At 38.8% G+C, this 26,232-nt stretch overlaps 4 protein-coding genes across 5 annotated transcripts; 1 reads left to right on the top strand and 3 right to left on the bottom strand.

Moving 5' to 3' along the window:
* Positions 1-3,209: 3,209 nt before the first annotated feature.
* LOC113725892 (uncharacterized) lies at positions 3,210-7,163 on the bottom strand. Of its 2 annotated transcripts, XM_072078872.1 has the most exons (4): positions 7,028-7,163; positions 6,632-6,865; positions 3,811-5,445; positions 3,210-3,622 (listed from the first exon to the last, which is right to left on the bottom strand). In XM_072078872.1, exons 3-4 carry the CDS (start codon positions 5,408-5,410, stop codon positions 3,438-3,440), a joined length of 1,785 nt encoding a protein of 594 aa, XP_071934973.1. In that variant the 5' UTR covers positions 5,411-5,445; positions 6,632-6,865; positions 7,028-7,163; the 3' UTR covers positions 3,210-3,437. The 2 variants fall into 2 exon arrangements, with proteins under 2 accessions (XP_071934973.1, XP_071934974.1); XM_072078873.1 differs by lacking the exons at positions 6,632-6,865; positions 7,028-7,163 and adding an exon at positions 5,662-5,811.
* On the top strand, positions 6,622-8,211 carry LOC113723882 (probable disease resistance protein At4g19060). The gene is made up of 2 exons (XM_072077366.1): positions 6,622-6,639; positions 7,058-8,211. Exons 1-2 carry the CDS (start codon positions 6,622-6,624, stop codon positions 8,105-8,107), a joined length of 1,068 nt encoding a protein of 355 aa, XP_071933467.1. The 3' UTR covers positions 8,108-8,211.
* Positions 8,212-15,038: 6,827 nt separating this feature from the next.
* LOC113725891 (putative disease resistance protein At4g19050) lies at positions 15,039-22,484 on the bottom strand. The gene is made up of 3 exons (XM_072078871.1): positions 22,318-22,484; positions 15,486-20,042; positions 15,039-15,253 (listed from the first exon to the last, which is right to left on the bottom strand). Exon 2 carries the CDS (start codon positions 19,359-19,361, stop codon positions 16,500-16,502), a length of 2,862 nt encoding a protein of 953 aa, XP_071934972.1. The 5' UTR covers positions 19,362-20,042; positions 22,318-22,484; the 3' UTR covers positions 15,039-15,253; positions 15,486-16,499.
* A 712-nt stretch (positions 22,485-23,196) lies between these two features.
* LOC113729730 (myb-related protein 308-like) lies at positions 23,197-24,758 on the bottom strand. The gene is made up of 3 exons (XM_027253978.2): positions 24,571-24,758; positions 24,298-24,427; positions 23,197-23,892 (listed from the first exon to the last, which is right to left on the bottom strand). Exons 1-3 carry the CDS (start codon positions 24,701-24,703, stop codon positions 23,325-23,327), a joined length of 831 nt encoding a protein of 276 aa, XP_027109779.1. The 5' UTR covers positions 24,704-24,758; the 3' UTR covers positions 23,197-23,324.
* Between the last annotated feature and the right edge of the window lie 1,474 nt (positions 24,759-26,232).

Below are 26,232 nucleotides of genomic sequence, written 5' to 3'. Positions count from 1 at the left end.
TTTAAATTTTATAGAGCAAATTGTGCGAATTATCACTAAACTATTGCGAGGTGCCGGTTCTGGTCACTCAACTTTTTTTTAGCCAATAATGTCACTGAACTAGTAAATCTGTACCGTTTTGATCACTCCGTATGCTAATGCCGTTAGGAGAGACGGAAATTGATTTTTTGAAGGGCAATTTTGTCAGCAAAGCCTTTTCCTTGAAGCTCTCCAACATGTAAATTGATTCACATGTTATTGTACCAGTTGAAAGTCCAAAAGGCCAAAGAGAAAGTCACGGTTTTACCTGAAATTCAGACCCCACCCCACGGCGGGACGCCGCTGCACCCACCAATACCATTGCCATTTCACCGGTCAAAGGAATCAGAAGCCTCCAAGAAAGAAAGAAGAGCACTAATACTACTGCTTTGCTAAATGCTAACTACAGAAAAGAAATGGGTTTCAACATTTTTGAAGTCGTCTTCCCCCTCATTTTTGGGTCATGCATCCCAATTCCCATGTACCAGTGTTCTTAGTATACCCTCATTCTTTTTCACCCACAACCACCCATCACCTACATTGCCACCCACCGCCGTCACCTCCACCTCCACTCTCCTTCCTCTCCCTTTTTCTTTCTTCTTCCTCCTCCTCCCTCTTCCTTCCCTCCCCTGCTCTCTCTTCCACAACCACCCATCACAAAAAAGGATGTCGGGGGGGGGGGGGACTATCAAGACTAACTACCATTGAAATTTAATTAGCAGGCTGCTCACTGGCCACAGCTTCAGCTCTTCAGCAGATGCGGGAGCAGAGCCATTAGCAATTGGTTCTTTAATGGGGGCGGCAGCTGCCTCACCGACTGCAGATCCCTTGGCACTAGCTTCAGCTTCTTTTCAAGTCATGGCCTTTGCATTTTTCCCATCCTTTGGGTCCTTCCCAGCTTTATCATCCTTGGAAGGAGCAGGCGGAGGTGGCATCATGTGAGGTGGGGGATTCTGCTTGAGCTTCACTAATATTTGGCGCATCCTTGAAAGATCGGTGGGTTTGCCAGGTTTGGGTCCTTGGATGACGGTGATTGATGGCTTCTTTTCTTGTTCCTTCTTCCCTCTCTTTTTCTCAATATTCGGGACCTCATGCGGAATCAATTCTCCTATGGCTTTCCAATAGTGCTTATCAACCTCCTTGTGAAATTTCTCTTGACTTGCCAAGTACAACTGCCCAAACAAAGATGGATTCGACGGTTAGACCAAATTAAACTCTCGGGAAGTCATCGAGAAGGCAGGGCGTAGGGGAAGAGAGAGGAGGGGAGGGAAGGAAGAGGGAGGAGGAGGAAGAAGAAAGAAAAATGGGAGAGGAAGGAGAGTGGAGGTGGAGTTGACGGCGGTGGGTGGCAATGTAGGTGATGGGTGGTTGCGGGTGAAAAAGAATGGAGGTGGAGGTGACGAACACGATACAGATTTACTAGTTCAGTGACATTTTTTTGTAAATAAAAAAATTTAGGTGTTTGGATTGCATTTTTCATGATTTTTTATGGAAAAATTACTGTAGCGATTTGATGTATGTGAGGAAAAAAGGTAATAGGAAAATGTGATAACGGAAAACGACGTAATTTTTCGACGAAAAATCGTAATCCAAACAAGGCTTGATCAGAACGGATCTCGCAACAATTTAGTGGCATTTCGCACAAGTTGTTCTATTTTATATAATGTTAAACAAGGAACAAAATAAACCTTTTATACTAAGAAATAAAAAAAAAAGGCATATATATGTGAAGCTTGATTGAGTTCAATCAACTTTCAAATTTCACATACTAGAAGTGCTTGAACTCAGATTGATTGATTTCAAGCTCGAATTTTGATTGAACAAACTTGTGAATTATTTGATTGAGTTCGACTTGCTTGCACCTAACTATTAGATTGATGCATTTTCTCTCTCTCTCTTATATTGATGCATATTCAATTACCCAAAAAAAAAAAAAAAAAACTCCCTAACAAATATGAAAAGGAAGCAAGAGAGAATGTTCTCCAGAAAAAAAGAAAGATAGAGGCAATATGTAGAATTTTGTCTCAAAAAAAAAGGAAGAAGCAAGAAAGAAAGTAGGAAAAGATGAAAGAAGAGGCACGTGAAATTGGTTTTTACTGCTGAGTGAGAATTTTTTTCCTTTGCAGTCATAAGAGCAAGTCAAAGGCCACTATTACATACTACTTGTTAATGTACATTGAGAAGCACCAAAAATATATCGTTAAAGAAGAAAAAGCCAAAAATAGCAGCCGCGAGGGCCAACATCTGAACGCAAATCATCCAGGCGCTAAAAAAAATGAGTCGCTCAAGTGTGAAAGAAAAGGCTTTTTCCATTATAATTGAGCATGCTGCCCATCCCATATAATAGAATAAGTAGTGCATATTACGGAAAAGCCTTATCATTGACAGAGGGATCCATCTCATTTTTTGGGCTCGTGGATTGGTTGAACATGGCCCAGGGATAGTCTTTGGTTCTCCATAACAAACCTCGCGCTTTTAGTTAAGATATTCACCATCTGATTGCAATGAATGGCAGCAAGATTTTGTAGGTAAAAGATTGTTAATTTTCCCTTCGTTCTTCTGCCATGGTCGAGCTTAGGATTTGAGACTCGAATTTCTATTCATTGATTAGGTGCTAAACGCAATTTGTAAGAGCAAAGTTCAAGATCAACTTATGCATTTCTTCTTTGAGGAAAGATTTAGCAAACTTAAAACTTATTGCAGCAACTTAAAAAAAAAAAAGGCAGTACAACAGATAACGAACGTGCAAATCAAAACAAAGTAGTATTAACTGGACAGACTAGAGAGTGGAGAGTAGAGTGCATATTGAGCATTTGAGCTACTTCCCCACAATCAGTTTAGCCCTGGCATGTCCTTCACTTATCTGAAATTGATCTCCCAAGCCAAAGTGAGCCATCAACAGCCACACAAAAGTGATGAGCTCTCCCCCTTTGCTAAGTTGTTGTGCATGAGCGCTTGCTCTGCAATGAATGGCAGCATAGGATAGCAGTTCCACCCACACTTTGCTCATTATCTTCCATTTATCTACTTCTGTTCCCTCATCTGATGTTTTCAAGTCCCTAAGCTCTTTGGCCAAAATGCAACCATCGAACAGAACTGACTTGCTCCTGTCTCCTTTGATAGCAACTGGTTTAACTTCAGTTTTCACGTCAAGAATTTCTTTACATACTTTTGCATGATCGTCTTCCGTCTTTGCCAATTCCCCTTTGCCAAAGATTGCCAAAATGGATTGATGACACTTGTTGGCATTGCCCAGAATCACATCTAGCGCTTCCCATCCGAAGAGGGACTTGCTAATCTCCAGGATAATCAACAAGGGAGAGGTGATAATGAAGACTAAACACAGGATGAACCAATATAAACTGAGGAAAAAGTATTTGAAGAGGCTATGAATCACGTAACAGATGACTTGAATGACATTAGGCTCTTCTTTCTTTTTTTTTTAATTTTCCTCGAAACTTTTTAACTTCTGCACATGTATCACGAAATCTTATTTGCCCGATTCCTGTAACTGCAGACATCATTGTAGGCTGCATGACAAGAAGGTATAGCATATAATCTGAAAGGAGCTTGGAGAAATCGCGGTCCTTGTTGGGACTCGAGGCTGTCAAACAAACAAAACAGAATTTATTCATCTCGACAGTATCATGACATCTCTGTCCAACATTTTAAACTTCTAAGTTGTAAACTCATGAGTAAAATAGGCAAATCAAAAAAATAAGAAACACTTGCTCGTAAATCATCTATCACACTTTCATATATAGTGTAAGTATAGATTATCCCTGACTTTACCTTTTGCAATTTCATCACTGTAACAGAGTTCAGTGGCAATATGCCACAAGAGAAGGCTTTGATCGTAGTCCATTTGGGAAATGTAAGGCAGCAACTCACCAAAACCTTCTAGTCGTAGAATCCAGTCACCTCTGGCTGAACTTATGTCCTTAGCAGTATCTAAATCATCAGCTATATCTGATTTTTTCTTAAGCTCTCTGAAGATGAGATCCCTTAATTCCGTGGAAAAAGGCTCCGTCTTAACATATTTCATTTGGTCCAAAATGTTGGCCAGTCCAATATATCCAATGAACTTTTCCTTCACTTCTAGGCGAGGATGAAGGCAGTAGCTTATTAAGTTGTAAGTCGAAACAGTTTCTGACCACCTCCTGCTGAAGACATGCCAAAGCCGCCTAAAAAAATTTCGAAAGGGAGATCGTGTTGATGCTCCGCCAGCAGCAGCACTTTGTTGGGAAGCTGCTTGAGTAGTTGAAGTTCCATTCTGCTTCTTAAATGCTAGTCGACGTCGAAATTCATTCTTTTTAACCACGGCCGAATCAGAGAAAATGAGCATAATGATAGCTATGACATCCAAGGCAATCGCACCATAAAGCAAGGTGTAGGTAATTCCAACGTCGAAGCCATTGAATTTTCTCTTCTTTCTTTCTGAGTAGAACAGACCAAGAGCAACAACAGTGCAGACAACAGAAACAAACCGGCCAATACATCCCAGGTTAGTGTACATCACACTCACCTTTGTGAAGAAGACGTCATAGTAGAAATTGAGTTCGACCTCTAAAACTCTGAAAGCATCGTCCGCTGTTCTCTTGAGGAAGAAATCCCGGCTTTGATTACGCTCGCGAAAGCTGAATATGAGGTCCACAAATAGGCCTCTGAAGGTTCGGAAGAATTGATGAGCATAGAGAACCACATCCAGGTCTGTCAACGGTCCTTCCTTCACTCTTGAAGCTTTGTTTCCTCTACCAGGTTCCCCAATCATCTGAATTCGAGTTGGAAGTTTTGCTTCTTTCTTTGAATAGTATTCATCCATGAGCTTAGCATAGTCAGGACCCGGGTCAGGTTCTGTAAGCATGGAGTCTTTGAATCTACCCAAGCTTGCAAGATACAACGAACGCGTTCGCTCAGAATACTTGATGATGCCTGCAACGAACATGAGGACGGTTGGGATCCATAGCATGTTTTTAAGTGACTTGAAGAAGATATAAAAGGCTGCTGCGGACTGGAATACGAGTCCAAGCAAGTGCCTAAGCCAGAGCTCATTATCCTCCAGTGCAAAAGCTGTGATGGTATCAGGGCCACCAAGATGCACGAGAAGAAAGGGAGCCCAAAATGCTAATAGATCTGCATTGTCATCGCGATCCTTATGAGGTGTTGAGTTGCCTTGACTGTTGGAGATGAGTCCTACTGCAAAAATAGCTGCAGAATCTGCCAGCAAGTAGGCTGACCATACTGCCATTATTAAGAAACCTGTTGATGCCCGCTTCCTCAGAGGGGCAAATAGAATCAAGAAGGTTTGAAGTGAGAGGCTTATAACGATAAATGCCCGAAGTTCCCATTTATCCCACAGCTGCTTCCAATAATCTAAGTTTGGGAGCTCCATAGTACACTTTGCGTTCTTTCTTCTTCTTCTTTACCCTGGTCAGGAAGAAATGGACTGTTTCAGTTCGTATGAATCATGCCAGAGAGCAGATAAAGCAATATTAAGGGAGTTAAGATAATTGTGAGTCCGACTGAATCAATTCATTATTGTCTTTAAAGAACACAGCGAGGAAACAAAGAAAGGGGGGGAAAGACAGTGAAGAGTGAGCCTGAAAAAGACCACAAAAAAAAAAAAGAGAGGGGATTCTTTACTTCTACTAGTCGTTTAAATCATCTTTATCAGGCGAATTCTTCATCTTTTCACTTTCATCTGCTTCTTCCATCCATTCACGACGATTATGACTTACAAGTAAATCTAAAGAACCGAAAAATAGGTCAATATTGGTCATTTATTCATGCATTAATGGAAAGCTATTTGCATTATTATGTACTAACAGGATAATGGGCCCTACACAAAGCAGTGGTGAATTATTTTTGCTTTTTTTTTTTCCCAGAGGATTCAACCTTGGCCGACATTTTGACGCAGACCCTTGTGGTTTTCAAATGGGAAAAATCATTCAAAATGTTATTCATATTTTATCAAATTAATTTTTTTGTCATTCATTTTTAAAATATTAATTTTATGTCCCTTACAAAATTAAATCAGTAAAATTTAGTTCCAATCCTGGTTTTTGACAACTTTTTATCCGAAATCCATTATGTAGTTCACATATGATCGTTTTTTTTAGAGGTAAAAAGATAAATCCCTTTTATAATTGATAATTGACAAGTACCATATTCATTTTTGCTCCTAAAGGTGTAGAATCTGAGTTCGAGTTGGAAGTTTTGCTTCATATTTATTTTTGTCACTAAAAATGTGATTTTTACATAAACAATAACTACATGATTGGATTATTTTTGTAATCATTTTTGTAGGTTACGTGGTGATTTCGGATTAAAAGTGATAAAAAAATTAGATTGGAATCCAATTTTATTAATTTAAATTTATGAAGGGACATAAAATTAATATTTTAAAAGTAGATGGCAAGAAAATTCATGTGGCAAATATTTTGAACTACTATTTCGCTTTTCAAATTGTTGAACCAAGATGCCTTCTAAAAACTACTAATACTTAAAAAGCATGTTAAGTGATGTCATGCATCTTGAGGCCCAGGACGTCAGCAAAAACCTGAAAAATCAAAAACCCTGAAGTTGCCAATTATTTGCTGAAAGATGAGCTCACCTGGTAAAGTATGAACACTTGAGTCACCCACGAACTTACTCAACGCTTTTCCGGATGGTCATATTATCATCCCATTCTTAAAAAGCATTCCCGTTTTCAGCATCTCAAAGTTTTTGTCCTCAGATTTTCTTATAAGGCTGAAAGATCCACCCAGTTGTTCACATTCTGCCGAGAGAGTGCAAAACTAGAGGCCGTGTTGGGGTTGTTCAGATGGCCGGGCAAATAGAAGAGTACCTGTTTAACAAACTGGAATTAGCAATCGAAGAAACAAAGTCCACAGAGCATTGTCTGTCGACAGTCCTGTTTGGTCTGCATGGAGACTTCGAAAAATTGAAGAACTTGCTTAAAGACAAGTCAACGGCTATCAAACCTGAAGAATACAGGGAAAATCTTTACCTTCTCAACAATCTACTGACCCAGTAGCAGCTGATTTCCAAAGGCCAGAGTATATACAGTCCCGAGGCACTAGCTTTCGCTTATAAACTTGACAAGAGACTCAAGGAGATTAGTAAGAAATTAGAAGGTGGGGAAGGCAGTGGAAAAGGAGAAGGGTCTAGTACTACTGCTGCTGCTGCTACTACACAGGATGCTGCAGACGTGAGCTTAACTGGGAATTTGGATACTTATCGGTGGAGCTCGCGAACGGTGGATCCAAGCAAAGTCCATGGATTCGAGGACAAAGAGAGATTCTTGGAGAGGCTGCTTCTCAGGAAAGAGAGCAAAAATGGGTTCAAGGCATTTGCAATAGTTGGAATGACCGGGGTCGGGAAAACGACCCTGTGTCAGCTAATCTTCAACAATAAGAAGGTGAAGGATCATTTCCTCCCCAGGATTTGGGTGTGTCTGTCAAAGCAGCCTGAGGATGACGAGGACAACAGCAAGGAGACTGTTAAGAGGATGCTGATGTGCTTGGGAGTGGATGATGAGATCATCCAAGAAGCCGGTAAAGATCAAAATCTTGGTCTTCAGAAACTGATGTTTGCTCTTCGCTTACAATTGATGGGGAAGAAGTACCTAATTGTGCTGGATGATGTTAGGAAGCCGGACGATGTTAGGAACTGGGACGAGTGCTTTGGGGACTTGGCTTCTGAGTCAACAGAGGATGATAAATGCTATGGACAACTTGCATATGGGCTCCCAAAAAGGCATGGTGGGACAGTCATTATCACAACCAGGTCCGAAGAAATTGCCAAGAAGATGGTTGGTGAAGAGAACTTGCATCGGCTTCCAATCCTCAAGGACGACGAAATCTGCTGGAAAATATTCAAAGACTCAGTTGAGAAAGATGGGAAAAAGTTCCCAGAAAATCTTATGCCCCTAAAAGACATGATTGTTGACAAATGTGCTGGTCTGCCACTGGCTGCTAAAATGATGGGGGAAATTCTGCATCAGAAACTTCCCAAACGACCCAACACACAAACTAATCCAGCAGAGAGCCAAAACCAGCAGCAATCACAACAACAGTCTACAGTCTAACCACAAAAAAAAAAAGAAAAAAGTATGTAACAAGCTTATAACTTTTGTTTGATTTATGGTATTTTTGGTTCCGGCTCTCTTAAATTATTGGATTTTGTTATTTCTATGATAGCCCTCCATGAAATAAGGGGTTAGAAATCATATTTTTGTTACTTTACTTAAACTTATGGCAGTTTCATGCTGGGATTTTACTGAATATTTTCTAATTTGGAAAAAATCAAGGATATAATTAGCTTAGAACCTGAGAATGAATAAAAGCTGCAAAAGATGAAAGCTCCACTTACCAACAGCACAAGTCATGAGGAAGGCCAAAACTTGGGTAGATTCGGTCTTCAAACTGCCTTTATTATTATTATTTTTTGGGCAACTAAAAGTTCCTTGATATTTTGTTTATTTCTTATCTCATTCTGGACAAGGATGCGTTCTTGAATATCTACCATCAAATTCAAGATCTATCATCTATGATCTAGGATAGCATCTTTATAAAATGTTACAGATATTTTCTGCCATTGCAATGTATAATTACTTCAATCATGGGACCATAACTTCACTATCCAGCCCGTTAACATAAAGCATTTCATCTGAAATCACTGCTGGGGCCAAAATATGGTCTGGTAATCAACATCCATTCCAGGACAAACAAAAAATCTTTTTTACTTTGAATAAGAACAAACTCATTCAATCTCTTCTACCTTTTGAGTCGTAGGCAACTTTCTAAACGAAATATTTCGGATTCATTACTTCAATTTGAGCTTTCTTTACTCGTCATGTGCTTTCACAGGACCGCTTTGTGAATGCCAGAGCATAAACGACAACTTTTTGCTTCTTATTCTCCTGCTATTACAAGTTTTGAATCTTGCTCCAATCGGAAAATAAAAAAGGGATATTAAGATGTGAAACAAGGTGTAGGGAATAAAGAAAAGGAGAAGAAAACAAATCAATGAGTTAAGATCCCTACTCAATCGCAAGTTATCCTTGAATGCAGCATATTCCTGCTCAGCCTTTACTAGCAAACTTCTTAGTGGTGTGTATTGATAGTGATACAGTTGATTTTAAGAGAGAACGGCAAATCAATGCTATAAGATATCAGGAATTTACCAGTTTCACTGACTCAAATCCACATTACGATTACACAGAAGACACTTAGACCACACTTTCACACCTAGTCTGCATTTAGCTCTTCTATTATCTGGACGTCAGTTCAGGGCCTGCTTTGAACTGATTCAGGGCGAACATAAATGACACAGACAAATAAAATAAGAGGTTGATGCTTATAGATGCATTTGCGTACTGGCTTCTTTTTGTGGAATTAACAGAAAAGTAGTAATCATGATGTATTTGGTGGAGAAATTCTGTGGAATAACTAGAATGCTGGAAATCATTTACCGGCTTTCTTTGTTAGGGGATTGAAAATTTATCTGAAATGCAGTCAACCCAAGTATGGTATTTATCTTCTTCTCAAGAAAACATGATCTCTATCATAATACTGGGTTCATATGATAAGGCCGCTATAAAAAGGCCATACACAATATTCTATTGTGCGAGGTAAATTCCACAGGAATGATCTTGGCCCCATTTGAAGAAGAAGAAAAAGAAGGTTCTCCTGGCCCTTGGGGAAATGAAAGCAGAATCTACTTAACTTACATTAGAAGTATGGAAAGCTAATTTTATTGAATTCCATTGGCAAGCAAAGTATTTGGCATCAAAACATGTGGCCACACGAGACATATAGTCTGGTTAAACGGCTAAGGAGGACATCTGAGAGTGAAGAAATGAAAGGATGAGCCACAGACACCCCATAGTCGGGCAAACATGCTTGCAGATCATCCATTCTTATTTAATGTTATCGAATAAAAAGAATAAAAGAATCCAACAAGCCATATCATGTTGATGATAAATCTAAGGAGAAAGGCATTCGGAAAAACGTGCAGATTCACATTGTTAAATAGTCCAAAATGTTAAGTCACTTGCAGAATACTGATCTTCCAACTAAGGTTCAATTCTAATCACCAGCAGCCCGGCTTGGCATGCAAGGTCGAAGTATATTATCTGAGAAATGTTTGACAAATTCATCATGATATCATTTCTTCTGCAGTTGTATTTCCATGTAGATCCTAACTCCATATCCATGAAAAGGGAAGAAGTCGAGCTTGGGATAATTGAATTTCTCCAAGCAAATCAAACTTGAGAATAAATCCTGCACTCTCCAATGCACCTCCAGTTCATTCTGGACCACTAAGCATTTTTCAATTGAGACTTAGAGCTAAAAAAAAAAAAAAAAATGAACCAGCGGACTATTCTTAGCCGTGCCAACATCTTTATAGCTTGCCCCTTGAATTACTACTATCTGAGGAATGTCAAGATTGACCTTGCACCTATGTACAGTTCGTCCATTCTTGATTTACAATGCAGAAGAAAACTTTGCAATGCTGGGATGTAATGCACAATAAATAAAAGAAAATCAAGAAATGCTCAATCGGCTAGCTGCAAAAATCATACATATTTCGGATATGATTATCTACAATTCATAGTGTCCAACAAATTTGACAAGACATTCAACAAAAAACACAACCATACCAATTACTTCAACATAGAAGAAAAAGGCAATAAAAGATATCCATTAACACATTGGTAAGCATAGATGGCAATTAAAAAAAAAAACAAGAAAAAAAGTTTACTAGCAAATCCAAAAAAAAAGACAACCCCAATATCATGGTGAAATTTTGATCAGAGGCAACCACCATACACCCAGCATTCCAAGATTATTCGAGGAATGTTTGACAAATTCATTGTGACCTCACTTGCATCTGCTTTAACTTCTCCTCATTGATCCAAACTCCATATCCATCAGATGGGAAGAAAGAAAGCTTGGGGCAGTTGACTTTCTCCAAATAAATCAAATTTGGAAATAAGTCTTGCAGCTCTCTCCAATCCATTTTTATTTCACTTAGATACTTGAGTCGCAGTATTTCTACGTTCCATTTGTTTTTAGCTGGTTCATTTGGTCCTTTCTGATCAAGATACTGGTATTGCCCCAAATCAGAGAACTTCCCACCTCGAACGTATAGTTTCTTTAGTGACTTCAAACTGGAAGGCTCCAGCCAACCGGGGGTGGCAGTCTTGGGGAAAGACTTAAGGTCCAGTTTTTCCAGGTTCGTCAGTTGTATAGAGTCTTCAGTCTTGCTAGCATCTTCAGTATGCAGTGGAGTCCCACCCCATGCCATGGTAAGCTTCTTAAGAGCCTCTATCTTCTGCAAATCTTCAAGATGCTTACGAGTGGGAAATTCAACAAGGCCAGTATAAATGCTTAATTTGATCAGCTTTTTCAATTGTGCCAGGTCTTTAAGAGTGCAAGTGTTTTTGCCCTTGCCCTTGCCCTTGCCCTTGCCCTGGCCCTGCTCTGATTTTACGACAAACCCCTTCAGCACGCGTAGATTTGAGAGCATAGAAATACCTTTGGGCATACGCTCTAGCAAATAGCACTCGGAGATATCCAGGTATGTTAAATTCTTCATATAGCGGATACCTTCATGAATTGACTCAAGGCTGTGACAGGCTCTCAGGTCCAAGATTATCAAATTTGACAAATTTGAAATGGATTCAGGAAGCTCCATTATTCTCGAAACTCCTTGAAGACTAAAGAACTTCAAATGCTCCATACTGCTCAATCCATTCAAGAAATGGGACTCGTCAACCTCAATGTGATCAGTGGGTGACACTTTCCAACTTCCTAGATGAAGAAAATTCAGATTCTTCATCATTGAAAACCATTCGGGCTTAAAGTCAAGGATCGCCTCATTGACATTGAACACAGCATGAAGTTTCTCCAAATCTGGATTTGCGCGCTCGTTCTGTAAATCTTGATAGTCCAACAGACCTCTGCCCATCAAGCACGCCTGCAATGTGCCAGAAAAATCCTCAGTTGGATTACCCTCCTTGTCAAAATTAAAGAACTTGGCTTTTTCAGCCATCGTGATCAGTGCAAGCCTAACAAAAGGTTGCATTTTGTAACATCCCACATAGAGGCTACGCTTTTTATTCACTGGCTCAATGAATCCCAATCTTGTTAGCTTCTCAAAGTACTCATCAGCAAACTCCTCAGCAGTTTTCCGATTGGCATCTTGTTGTCTTGGTGGCATGAAACCTTCTGCTATCCACCAGTGGACCATCAGCCTCTTCTTGATAATAGCTTTTTCAGGGAACACAGCAAAACAGAGCAAACAGAGCTTCTCTTCCAGAGCAAGCCCGTTAAAAAGAGCCTTAAATTCTCTCACCTCAACACAATTTTCAATCGAGCTGCTCATATATAACTGAGGCATTTTTTCCTTCACGGCGTCGGGTATGTTTCTTGAGGACTTACCGGCCTGCTGACTTTTGTGTGAATCTTTCTCTTCTGCATCAGCTTTGTGTTTTGATGGTATCTGAAGCTTCAACTTGGTCACTTCCTTCCTGAGATCGTCAAATTCTCTTTCGGTACCTTGATCATTGCTGCTGAGATTGTCAAACCTCTGCTTTGCCTCATTTACCTGCGAAAGTACTTGGTCCTTGTACTTGTCGAGGTTGATTATCTCCTTCTCTATGTACTTAATATCTGCATCAATCAACTTGCGAAGCTCATCTTTGCCAGAAGAAGTAGTGGCAGTGCTGTCTTGGACTGGCTTCTTCTTGGATTGTGGTTTTTTCTCCATGGATTTGTGGAAGCCTAGAAAAGGGAGGCAGATTGAGTCTTTTTTCGAACGGACGCCTGTCGGAAAGGAACCTGGTTTTGGGGAAGCATTGGTTGAATCTTGTTTTGGGGTTTCATTTACAGGAGGACTAGTGCTGCCTTTGGTGGTTAAATCTTTCTTTGGAGCTTCATTTTCATCAGTTTTCTTTAGATCATGGGTTATTTCACTGGTGGTGGACTGAGCAGGAGTATTATCGAGTTTAGGAGGAGTGGTGGCGTCGGCATCTTTGGCTTTGGCTTCGGCTTCCTCTGGTGTATTTTCTGGGACACTGGAAAAACCAGTTTCTTGACTCCGGGTTTCTGTGGGCTGGGCTGAACAGTCGAGTTTTGGATGACCAGTTGAAGCGGCTACGCCTGCACCCGGAGAAATTTCTTGGACATTGGACGGTTTTTCTTGATTCTGGTTGCTCGTTGTGGACTCGGGAGGATTAGGGGAATTGGCTATTGCTTCCTCTTCTGGTATTGCTGGGCTGCTGGACATCTTTTGCTGGTTTTGAGCAGTTGCTGCCTGCGCAGTGTCTGTTGCATTCTCTTCTGCTGCGATTTCTGAGCTGCTGGACACCTTTAGCTGGTCCCCAGCATTTGCTGCCTTTGCAGTGTCGTTGACTGGAGTGGGAGGATTTGCCGACCCGGCCGCGGCCACCTGGGCGGCTTCTTGTTGGGTAATATCCGGGGTGGTGGTGGGGATGGTTTCTTGGTTCTGAGGTTTTGAGACATTCTCCTCCTCCGCTTGGTCTTGTGGAATTTCTGAGGCGCTGGACATAATTTGCTGGTTGTTTGTGAAGAAACTGGAGGTGCAGTATCCTATCCCTGTTAAAACTACATTCCAATTCTATGTAAGGCTGGAACCCACACACCCAATAAAAATCATAGCACAGGAGCATGAAATTGCAACTTTTGATTATTGTGTTTGTTAAAGAAGAAAGATCCCGCGTAATAACAACTGCCAAGCAAAGAATAATCCGTTCCTTTGCTCTTTTTTCACCTTGCTGGCGCTGGGTGAAGAGAAGACTGGACTTGGGTGTGAGTGTGACCCCAGACAAAAGTGTAATTTTCGCTGTCGCTTTAGAGTTGCGTAAACCTTTACTACTCAATTATTCTTGGGTTGCCATTTTTCCTTTTTATTCTTTTGGTTGGAAAATTTTCCAAGTATTGGAATATGCAACTTCCCTGCACATTTTGTTAGATTCTTTTTGGTATCTTTATACGATAGTAAATTTTTTTGTAGGTAGTTAACTTGGTGGTAACTTTATGTGTTTTTAAATTTACTCTTATGTTTATTTTTCATCAAATCTTATTTATACAATATATAAAGGGAGAGAGTCACTGTGTGGCGTAAATATACAGCGTCACTCTTTAAAATTCCTAATATACCCTTAATTATAAGGGCAAATTTATCTTAATTGTAGATAGTTATCTATTCAGTTACCAAATAACTACAACTATCTCATGCTAATTTCCAACTCCCACATATTCTTCTCTAGTTCCATCATCTTCGTTTCGTGTATGATTTTCTACATCGCAAAAAAAAAAATTTTAAAGAGATAATTGTGATAAATATATTTCTCGTTAATTGCACACACATCAAAGTGTGCCTTAAGCACTAGTTCAAATAATTTAGTTAGTTATTAAATAAATCTAGCTGTTATTTGTTAATAGAAAATCATGTTGAGTTGTTAACAGATATTTTGGCTAAGTAGAGTATTACCTTATAGTTTTGCTAGGCAGAAGATTATGTTAACTTTTTGTTAGCAAGTAATTTTTGTGAGATTTGTTAGCAACAATTATGTTAGTTTATTTCTTGTATGCTCTGTATAAAGACTAAAGAGAGAGTTTATGAATGAAAAATTTAAGATCTCTTTCGCTCCTTCAGTTTATGAGAGCCATTTTTTTGACAGCACCAACTACTACTAGCATTGTATTTGTTTCTTAGTTTATACTCCAAATTCCTGCATTAGGTAAGGCCAAACCGAAAGCAAAAGATTGCTGTACCTGAATCTCGACCACCGGCTTTCAATACAACTATTGGAAGTTATAAAAAAAAAAAAACCCTCCTTCGTTCCTCATGAATGGGTTAGAAACCGGTCAAAATTCAACTGTTCATTGATGATAATAGCAGTATAAGTTCACCATGAGCAAAAATGGCAAACTCCATACTCTCGTCCAAAAAGAATTTTCATGCTTTCAACAACCCAATTATTGAGATACTGAAACTTCCCTCTTATTGCACACGTACGTACAACAGCTGCAACGTCAAGATCATTAACAAAATAAACATGAGTGTCAATTCAAGAAAGCAGCATGATGTTTCCTGTGTCAAAGAAAAATACACAAAATTCCATTGCTCCTGCAATATTGCCCATCTTTCTTTAATGACTCCAATTCTGGCTAATTGTTGAAGCACCACTCCATCTGGGAACCTGTGTATAGACAATCAATCTTAAAATAGTTACACGAATGTTGAAACAACATGGCAGATAATGTTCACATGAAAATTCACCTGATTCATGGTGTTAGGCCAACCCTGAGAATGGCCATAATTACAGCAGAATTTCATCAAGAAGCAGTAAACCCTTTTCTATTAGTGTATATATTATGGAGTGGACATGAACATATGCACTTAAACTAAAACAAGATCAAATGGTGACAAACCTGAAGCTGTATCTATTCAGCAATCAGCACGCGAAGAATCATATTTCTTCCCTCCACCCGACTATTCTTCTTTCAATGTCATACTCCAATATGAACTTGACCTTTGAAATTTAATTCCTCTTTCGCAAAGACAGTTTTGGGCATTCACGAACAACTTCCTTGCTTGATGATGGCCAGTCAGCACCAACACTCCTCAGCTCTGGTAAATTCCACAGACACAACATTTCCAAATTTGGAAGTGTCAAATTGCCGCATCCAAAGACAGTTTCCATTGCGTCACAAAATTTGATTTGAAGGTTCCGGAGGTTAACTAATACGTGAGGGGAAGAAAAGACATTTATAAGCATGGGGCACTCCCCAATCTCTAAAGTTTGTAGAGCTGGCAAGACGCATCTAACATTTTTAAATTCTGGGAGGGCCCATAGCTTTAAGGTATGCAATTTTGGAAATGCAGCTAGCTCTTGTTCAAATAATGTCACCAGTTTGTCACAGAATCTGAGTTGAAGAGTTTCAAGGTTTCCTAGCTGTTCGGGTGAAGCAGCAAGAGCTGAAATTTGAGGACAATGTTCTAGCAACAAACACTTCAGATTTCTTAGGCTACTGCTTTGCAGGTCCCCTTTGCAAATGCTCCTCAAACTAGCAGCATGAGTAACACAGAGAACTTCTAAATTCTCCCCGATTCTTAAATCTCCAACATCTTGCTCCGGCAACCCAGTATTGGTACCATGGTTCGCCATATCGGCCGATACCGATACGTATCGGCCGAGTCGTATCTGGAACGGAAGGCTCCGGTACGATACCGATCCCCGAATAACGGATATCACCATATCCGCGACGACTCGCTCTGACTCGACCGATATTAACCGATTCGAATCCGTGATACATGATATCGGTCGATATATCCGAGTCAACTCGGAGTCGACTCCGATATTTTTTTAAATTGTGTCTTTTTCAATATTTTCTAATTTTAGTAATTTTTTCAAAATTTTTGGAATCTTTAATGTGTTATAATGTTCATATCACCTGATATTCAACCGATATGCCGCGACGGATGTGGAACAACTGAGACTGCGACGCAACCGCGACCCGCGATGGCGAACCATGATTGGTACTTCCACCTGATCTGGCTGCATCTTCGACTTTTTCTGTGTGGAAAAGATCCTTCATTTCATTGCATCTCCCTATCCAACAGGCATTCATCTTCTTAATATTGTCAGTGCCTAAGTCAGATAAGCATGTGAGAAATGGATCATCAACCAAAATAATGCATTCAGCATGAGCTAGGATAAGGCCAAGACACTTGGGGAAACAAATGAATCCACGAATTTCCAAGGACCATTCTCTCCCCATAGGAGCAGAAAGTTGCCTTGTGTTGAAGTAGAGATCTCTGAGTAACAGTTCATTTCTGTAGAAATTCTTATCTCCATATCTACCATATGCCTCAGTAGGATGAAAAAAGAAATGGAACTGAGTGAAACTTGCGTTCCAAAATGATGGATTATCCTTCAAGAATTGAAGAAAATCAATACCATTCACAGTTATGATGAGTTTATTATCAAAAGCTGGTTCCTTCGGCCAATTGGAAATGCTCCATGGGAGCTGACTCTGATCTTCTGATGGCAATTTGTCCTTTTCAGAATCACGCTCTCCAACTCTGAAAATTGGCAGTTCAAGCTGCTCAAGACAAGTCACTTTTGAGATCTCATATGGAAGCTCTTCAATAGTAGCCTTCAGAACTTCGTGCATCTTCAGATCCTTAAATTTTTCCAAGCTCAAACAACCTTTGAGGAGAAGCCTGTGAAGATTGCCAAAATTCTCAAGGGATGGCAAATCCTTGATACCTGTTCCAGAAAGGTCCAAAACTTCAAGTTTTGTAAGTGCTTCTAGACCTGGTACCTCACTTAGAGACGGACAACCTCTGAGGGAAAGGTATTTAAGGTTTTTGAGCTTTAACAAGGAGAACAACTTCTCCAACTGGGTGTCAGATAGATCAAGGATCTGAAGATTGACCATATGCTCTAGATCGGGTGCGACTTTTTTTGTAGAACTGACTCCAGAGAGATTTAATTCTTCAAGTCTTGATAGATGATTCAGTGGCGGAAGTTCTTTTAAGTTAGAACAACCTTTCAGTATGAGGTGATGGAGGTTTGATGAAAGAGATGGCAGACAAGTAATGTTTGTTCCAGACAGGTCAAGTTTTTGAAGGCGATGCATGTTTTCAAGAGATCTACCCTGTACTTCTTTTAAAGCTTTACACCCTGAAAGATCCAAAATTTCCAATTTGGTTGTAGACTTTAACTCTCCCAATGTCTCCAGAGAAATACACTGGGAAAGTAACAGGCGACGCAGGTTACGCAAGCCAGAAAGGGCAGGTAGCCTTTTGATGTTTGTTTGTGAGAGATTGAGTACTCCAATGCTTGTTGGGTGACTGAAGAAACTTTCTGGAATGTCTTCCAGATAGCAGGAGCCTGAAAGATCAAGTATTAGTAGGCCCTTAACGGATTCTGTAAGCGGCAGTTCTTTTAGCTGAGGGCAATCTCTTACACAGAGTTGGTGCAACCTGCCAATGTCTAAGGGTAATTTATCAACTGCAGTTTGTGATACATCAAGGACTTTCAGGCTGGCAAGCTTTTCAAAGGATGGATCAACGAATTCCTTAAAGTTTGTGGAACCTGAAAGATCAAGAATTTGGAGATTGGAAAGTGCAGTAATCTTACGAAGTCTTTCCAAATTGGTACAATCACGCAGCAAGAGATGAGTGAGCTTTTTCAGATCTCTAAGCATTGGTAAACTAGTAATCTGGGACTCTGAAAGATTCAGTATTCTGAGCTCCTGATTTGAGTAAAGGCATTTGTCTTGGATAGTTTTCAGAGATCTAGCACCACTAAGGTCAAGCACCTCAAGTTTGTCTAGCATTTTCAAGCTTCGTACTTCTTGCAAATCAGAACAGCCTCTAAGGATGAGCCAAACTAGTCCTTTCAGATCATAAAGAGACAATGGTAATGAGGCAATCTCAAGAAACGAAAGGTTGGTGCTTCTAAGATGAGGTGTATGATTGAAAAGTTTATCTGGAATATGCTTCAAGGCACTAGGACCCGATATTTCAAGAACAGTTAATTTTTGAAAGACACAGAGAGGAGCAGAGTTTTCAGAACAAATTGGATTCTCAAATTTCAGGAATTGTTCAATACTCACCAAAAAGTTGCATCCTCGAAGCACAAGTAAATGGAGTTTATCCATCTCAAATAAGGGCAGAGGGAATGGTTGAAGTCCAGGATTGAAGATAGCAAGAACTTCAAGTTCCTTTCCACAATGAAAGAAATCACTGGGGACTTCACTGTCGAGACAATCTAGGTCAAGCAATAATGTTGATATCTTCTTCCTAATCTCACCAGCACCACTTGTTTTTATCATTCCCTTTGCCTGCACAACTCTGCCAAGTTCACCATCAAAGACAGAAGCCAATCCCAGTTGAGTTGTTTGAACAAATTTACAGTAATCAAAATCATCCAAATCATATTTTGCCTCGGTCATGCCAACATGACCAGACTCTAGCTGTTTGAGTAGCCCGCAATCCACGAGCTCCATCAAAATAGTGTGCCCCTTCTTGTAAGCATCCTCAATGGAACAGTTGTTGTCAAGATATGCTTCTAGTATCCAATAGCTAATCAATTCACCAAAGTAGAAACTTCCACGTTTACGGAGGAAGTGGTTACCAATCCAACAGAAATCAATCAATATGTTTCTTGGAAACAACTCGTATCCATAGGTCAGCAACTGCAGTACATTGCAATCTTCGACATTATTCTCCTCAATGCTTTCCAAATGGCAAATTCCTGACTCGTTTTGCCCAAAATGATTTAGGACTTTTGCCATGATGGTCACCTCAAATGGAAATCTTTGTCTTTTCCCAAGGAAGTATTTAGCCAAGTCCTTAATGCGGGAAAGCTTATAAACTTTAGTGTCAACAAGCTTTTGCAACAAGTTTAGTGACTCATTCTCAGACAAGCACTCTACATTTATTGTTTTTGTTTCCCCCTCAGGACCACGATCATCTCTGTGTTGTGTGCTAGTGATTCAGAACTTATATGACTCTTTTCCATCTAGGAGCTGCAGATTTTTCAATTCACGCAAAATGTCATGACTGGTCATTTGACTTCCCTCAGCATCCAAGATTATAAGGAACCTCTTCTGTTCCAGTGCTTCCAATGTTTTTGCTCTTAGATACTCTTTTTTTTGCTCATGGTTAATATCATTCTCATTGAAGTTCTCGCTACTTTCTTCAAATTTCCACTCGTCAGAAACAGGAAGTAGAGATAACTGATGAGCAATACTCTCGCAAAGAGTTATAGAGTCATAATGTCTGTTAAGGGACAGCCATAGATTAAGGTCAAACAGTCCATCCCTAATAGCATGATCACTTAATTTCCTTGCCATCCATGTTTTTCCAACGCCTGGTTTCCCGACGAGGACAATTGTCCTCAGACGGTCATTTTTCATGCATTCAAATACTGTTTCAAGTTGTTCCCCTGAACCAGCTGCCATTGCAGATGACACCTATGGATCAGATAAAATATCATTAAAGTCATTCCACTCTAAGCAGTTTCCAGAGTCTATAAAGCAAAAGAGGTTGGTACATGCTAAAAGCAGTATTGTACAAGTAAATCATGCATTTCTTGTCACAGCAAGTAGTAAAAAAAGCAATTTCGGCCAGTAAGACATAAAAAATTTGGCTTATGGTTATTCTCTGGTACAGTCTTTCAGTCCATAAATGTTACTGCATTTGCGGGTGAAGGAAAAGCAACAATTCCGTGCAGGTAAAATATTATCATGGTACCATCAACTATTTTGTTTGTGCAAATACTCCATGGTATCCCCATCACAAAGATTCTAAAGAACAATTTTAACCTAGTAGGCTTAACACCAGACTATAATATGTTAAAGGAAACTTTACAATACAGCACAAACAAATACAATAGAAGCATGTACATTGAGGGAATACATATTAGTTTATGAAGTTGTTATAAGATTATGTCAACTTTGAAAATTATCTGGATAAACATAATGATGCAGTACATGTTTGAGCTTAGAAGGGCAAAACGTGAACTAGTGAAGCTTAAATCCAAAAGTTTCCTAGCGCAGTCCTTCAGAAACTATAAATACAGGTAAAAGTTAATGATGGGAAGCCATAAAAATTGAAAAACATTGAATCAAGTGTAGGATCGTAAAGAGAGGTATTTAAGTCAAGCAGTTATGACTAAAACTCTCAATGCCCAAGCGAACTCTTCAGAATCTAAAAAGTGTTATAAACTTTTACCTTAAACACAACTGACAAACAGTATTCAACTTTAACAAGATGTTCTAAAAGCTATATATTTCAGGTCTACACTACTTCAAAATGAAAATGGTACATATGTTGCAATATCTTCCTAATAGCATGACAAGTAAAAACTGTGTGAAGGGGCTGACAGATAACAATATAGGATGCAATACTTTCTGTCCTAGTGCTGTTAGACAGACAAGTAGTAAGTGTGCATCTGAAATATGAATCTGGATTACGAAAGATGCACAAGCCAACAAATCAATGGAAGTTACTTACTGAACTGCTGACAACACCAACCCTGATGTAGAGAGGGGAAATGAGATGATCAGGCTTGGATGTACAAGTTTGGGACTTCAGTTGAGAAAATTTTCCCAATCATAGTGCCCACAAGCTATCTTCCTTGAACTATGCAAGTTTTGTTTCTCATAAGGTTGTATGCATGAGCCATTTTTCTCAGCTTTTCTAGTTTAGAGTCCCTATGTGAGGATGATTTTTTAGGAAGAAAGGAAAAGAGCCCCAATTTTCAATAATAAACTACAAGATTCTTTTGCAGGTAGTTCAAAACAAAAAAAGAGTGATAAATTTAGGCAGATGACATCTCAGTACTCATATATGTGAACATTAATCGGAAGATTATCTTGGCCACACTTCATTGCAAAAATTCTAAGCAACACGTTCATTGTTATAATTATTGTTTGCACCTTAATTAGAAGCAAAAAAATTAGATTTTCAAGCAGTGCTTTCCACCCCCCACAAGATTCATAATGCTTACCCTCATTGGTTTAAAAACCTTTTTTCTAATCAGATTAGCATTTCAAACTTTAACCTATTCCTTTAACACTGTGGTTTAGTACTCTAGCAAACTCATGCCACCTCATCATTTCCAGCAAAGCCCATAATTTTATTTAGCGCCTCTCCCTCATAGTTAATGCAAAGTCTTAAATGACACAATTATCAATTAAGCAAGCATATAAATCAGTTGAGATGCTTCCACGCACTAGGGCTTTGATGGTAATCACAAAGAGCCTATACAGGATGATACAAGAATTATCAAATCAAATTTGTAGATCAGAAACAATTAAGCTTCAAAAATATTTCAAGCTCCATTATACCTTACTGATAGATTTTTATCATTTGCTTTGACAAAAATTTGTAAACATCAAGAGTAAAATTAATCATTTCTTGACTTATTTCACAACAAAATTCCTCATAAGCAAAGCGTAGAGAACATAAGCAAAAACTTAATTGGCACTTCTTTCCAGCAGATATCATCATTAATTTTGACACTGATGCTAAGAATTGCACTAACATTCAAGTGCAGATGGTACGAATGATTCTCGATTAAGCCCACTCATTTTACTACAGATGAATCTTGAAACTTGCAGACGCGCATATATTACTAACAACGGAAAGAGAAATAGCTGAAGATGCTAATAACAGAAAATTTCAATTCATGAATAATCTGAAATAATAGCAAGAACAAACAGGGGGAGAACTGAGAAAAAAAACCTGGTAAAAGCAGCAAGCTGTCTCCAGTCAATCTCAAACACAAGCCAATATGATGTGAGGGCCGGCAGGAATTGTTTAATTGCAAAATTATCAACAGGGATCACACTCCCGATTACAACAGCCAAATCATTCTTTGTACCATGTAGAGTACTGGAAGTTACGTGCATTCTTTCCTCCAATCTGAAGCTAAGAGATTCAAAAAGTCCCTGGCTTTACTTTACTAAAGCAAAATACAGCAAAATTCTCCCATCATGGCATCATGCAGATGGATGTGGGACATGAGAAGAATAATACTGTAGAATAAAAGACGAAGGGCACATTGGCTTCTGATGTACTATACTACTATGTCCCAGATGTCTGCTATAAATGACGACTTTGCTCCTCCTTAAAGTAGAGGCACCAAATTAACTCGTAATAAAAGTTAAACGAACTGTATTGTCCCAAATTGAAGTTAAAGGACCAGAAATTATTTAGCAAAAGAATTGGATAAATATTGGGGTCATTCACCCTTGAAAATCTCAACAGAAACTAATGACTTTTTTCAACGATTACTTACCTACATAAGATGTAGACTTTTTATAATAGTTGTAATGATCATATTGATGTTAATTTGACAGTTAGATAGCACATTCGACAAATATATATTCCATAGCTGAAATTTGTCTAACGATTATACCATATAGTTTTAAGGTTGTCTTCTCGTCCGATAGATTATAGGGGTTTACTGGTTTTAAAAAAGAGAAGTTCTTCGTCAGTATTTCTCCAAAATTAATGCTGGAACATGTATGACTGGGTTATTTTCAGGTGGGGACGAGGTTACATTTAAGCGAGGCATTAAGAGTGTTGTTGGTCTGGAACCAATTTGTATTCTTTGAACAATTATTTACATTAACCATGCAGAGATATTCAGAAGTATGTCAAGAGTACATTATACAACAGAAGTAGGGCCCTAGCCAGTTATTCAGGCCTCTTCATCCAGGTCATGGAAAGAAGTAATTCTAAGCGGATTAAAATTGAAATTCTGGCCGTTCCAAGAAGGAAACATCATCATCTTTTTCTGAATAATTAAACAGAATACTATCACAGTAGCCAGAATCAAGGAAGCTAGAAGATGGACTTAGAGGTTCTTGAGACCATATTAGAGGATCAAACTGAGACTGTATATATGCTGATGGCTGGCTGTCCATGCTCAAATTTCCCATCAAGAATGGCTGCGTCCAAAATATCTGATCAGAATCTTCAATAATTTCCGTGGAGGAAGTATTTTCCTGCGTGCTCCCACGAAAATCCCAGTGGCCACAAGAGGGAGACAGAATTGGAGGAATATTTATTGAATTTTCAACGTGGAGTAGGCCTTCAAGTTTAGAGACTTCAGAAGTATCTGTCGCCGGTTCTTTGGCATTTCCTGCAGGAGAATTCTCCTGGATGGATTTTCCATCATCAGTGCCTTGTGATTTAGCACCAGGATTAGCAACACTAGTTTTGACTAGAAGACGTTTCTTCAGTCGCGTGTGCCAGTGATTTTTTATTTGATTGTCAGTTCTTCCAGGAAGTTGTTTTGCAATTGCGGACCATCTACAACATATAAATATAAATAAATAAGAAAGAAAATTGAAAATAAAATAATGAAAGGCGTTCAAATGATAGTTAAGGATCATGTAGACATGCGACATCCTTGCAACTTAGATTAATCATATTGATCATCTATGATGTATAGACTAGCCTTATTTCCCTGGGAAAAGGAAATTAAAACACTAAATCTAAGCTATGGACAACTCGTACAGGGTACATGCCATATCATAGTAAAATGTACAAATACCAATACCATTAACCCGATTTATTGGTTAGTTCTGCATGCACTGGATTGCGTCTGCATATATATGCCCTGGGAATTTATTCATGGGATGTAGTTGTGATGGCAGTGCATGCAAGAAAACAAATGTTAGAACAGAAAATTCAAAACTCAGTATGATTGTTCACCTGCTACCCAGATTTGCATGCATGTTGATTATGGTTTGGTCTTCTTCCTCTGTGAAGTTTCCTAGCTTTACATCAGGCCTTAAGTAGTTCACCCAGCGAAGTCTGCAACTCTTGCCAGACCTTGATAGACCTAGCAAGAAATAAGCAAACAAGAATCAACAATGATCAGGATTCAGGATATATGTTCAGTATTACATGTGTGTGACATTTATCATCTATACACAATACAAGTATGCATTTACCAAATTATCAAAAAAAAAAAAAAAAAATCACCTGCAAATTCAGGCATCTGATTCCAGTTCCAAATCCCATATTTTTTTATGTAAGCTATCAACTTCCTATCTTCATCAGAACTCCAGGGACCCTTCTTAACTGCTAGCTTCTCTTGTTTTCCAGACCTTACCATCCCAGTACGCACCAAATATCTCTCTCTTGCACAAGCACAACTTTAGCTTCCAAACAAAGAGTACTGCCTATTGGACTTGACACCAAAGTTGATGGTATTTATGTGCATAGACCAACGCTGTAAATTATATTAATTTGCTTACCAAAATATGATTAACAAAAAGATTTTGGGTCTTACGTGTCGCCTAACGATTGTCACAACTTACTAGTGCGACATGAAATATAGGCTTTTCATTTGTATCCCCTAATATGGGCTAATGCTCTGGAAATTTCATAGTAATAGTCAAATTTTCTAGTTGTATTCCTAATCGCGGGTAAAAAAGATGGAAACTTCAGGGTAATGATCACTTTATATCGCACTTGGAAATTGCTGAGAAAGATGCTCGTGTGATAGTTGATGGCTAAAGCAAAGAGTATGGGAAAGAGAATTGATGTTCAAAGTATACAGAGAAAAATGGTATCCCTTTGCGAATGCAATGCATGCTTTTTCGAACTTTAATTCTCCTGTCGAGTCGGACAAATAGTAGTCTAATTCTCTAGACTACTTAGAGGAATAAGTTAAAATCTACTACTACAAATAGTCTCCTAGAAATTGTTTTATGGGGCTGTCGTTTGACGTATTCTCCTCTTGAAATTTTGAATGCTTGCCTTGTGCCTCTAGTACTAGTATACATATATTTTGAAGGCATTGATTCTTTTTTTTTTCCCTCCTAACGGAGAAAGGATGGGATTTAAAAAACTGAAAAAGGGTTGGAGAATTTAAACGTAGGAGTCCTACGGTAGGACTACCAATTTTAGATCCTAATCTTAATTAGAAGATAAAATGTTCTTGACGACTCGTTGATTTTTTGTTTTCTTATCAAAGCAAATAAAGTTACATACATATAGGCCCCACTTAGCTTTTTCTTAAAAAAAAAAAAAAGGAAAACCCAAAATCATGATCACCAAGTTTTCTCAAAAACAAGTCACGGTCATTACTAATTTGAAACTATAATTAGCTAATTCTTATCAACTTCATATGCTCTATTTCACTGATTATTAGTTCTCCACTAATCTCCAAATAAAATATAAACTAAATCGTGAAGAAAACAAAATCAGCAATCATTGCAAAATTACCAAAAAATGAAAAAGGGTTATGGTGATCCCCTGGGTCAATATTTACTCCAAAGTCGTTACAAAGAAAAACTAAGGACCAAATACACACAATCCATTTCCTTAGTCAGGAGGCTTGATAGTACCATACTGTCTCCCCGTTACTCCCATATATATCTACATGTTATTGGCGTAGAAAAAAAATCGGTGACATTGGCCTTAATATATGACATGCATTGTCGTAAATCATCATTAAAGTATAAAGGTACTAAAATTTTATTGGCAAATTTTGGAAGTGTTCAGTGTAGGGTTTTCTAGGATTCTCGACGATAGACCGAGAGATTGAAAGATGTTTGAAAATCTTGAGAGATTGAAAGATGTCTGAAAATCTTGAGAGATTGAGAGATGTCTGAAAATCTTGATCGATACGTTATAGTT

This window comes from Coffea arabica, chromosome 2e (genome assembly GCF_036785885.1).
Source record: "Coffea arabica cultivar ET-39 chromosome 2e, Coffea Arabica ET-39 HiFi, whole genome shotgun sequence".
Lineage (NCBI taxonomy): Eukaryota > Viridiplantae > Streptophyta > Magnoliopsida > Gentianales > Rubiaceae > Coffea > Coffea arabica.
This window is presented reverse-complemented; position numbering and strand designations above follow the sequence as displayed.

Bases quoted from the DNA above. Each gene is read 5' to 3' on its own strand.
- LOC113729730 (XM_027253978.2), bottom strand. From the start codon at position 24,703: ATGGTAAGGTCTGGAAAACAAGAGAAGCTAGCAGTTAAGAAGGGTCCC. The intron at 24,428-24,570 runs GTGATTTTTTTT...ATTTCTTGCTAG, and splicing joins TCAGATGCCTGAATTTGCAG to GTCTATCAAGGTCTGGCAAG. The intron at 23,893-24,297 runs GTGAACAATCAT...TATATGTTGTAG, and splicing joins CATGCAAATCTGGGTAGCAG to ATGGTCCGCAATTGCAAAAC.
- LOC113725892 (XM_072078872.1), bottom strand. From the start codon at position 5,410: ATGGAGCTCCCAAACTTAGATTATTGGAAGCAGCTGTGGGATAAATGG. The intron at 3,623-3,810 runs GTAAAGTCAGGG...TTTGTTTGACAG, and splicing joins CAGTGATGAAATTGCAAAAG to CCTCGAGTCCCAACAAGGAC.
- LOC113725891 (XM_072078871.1), bottom strand. From the start codon at position 19,361: ATGGCAAAAGTCCTAAATCATTTTGGGCAAAACGAGTCAGGAATTTGC.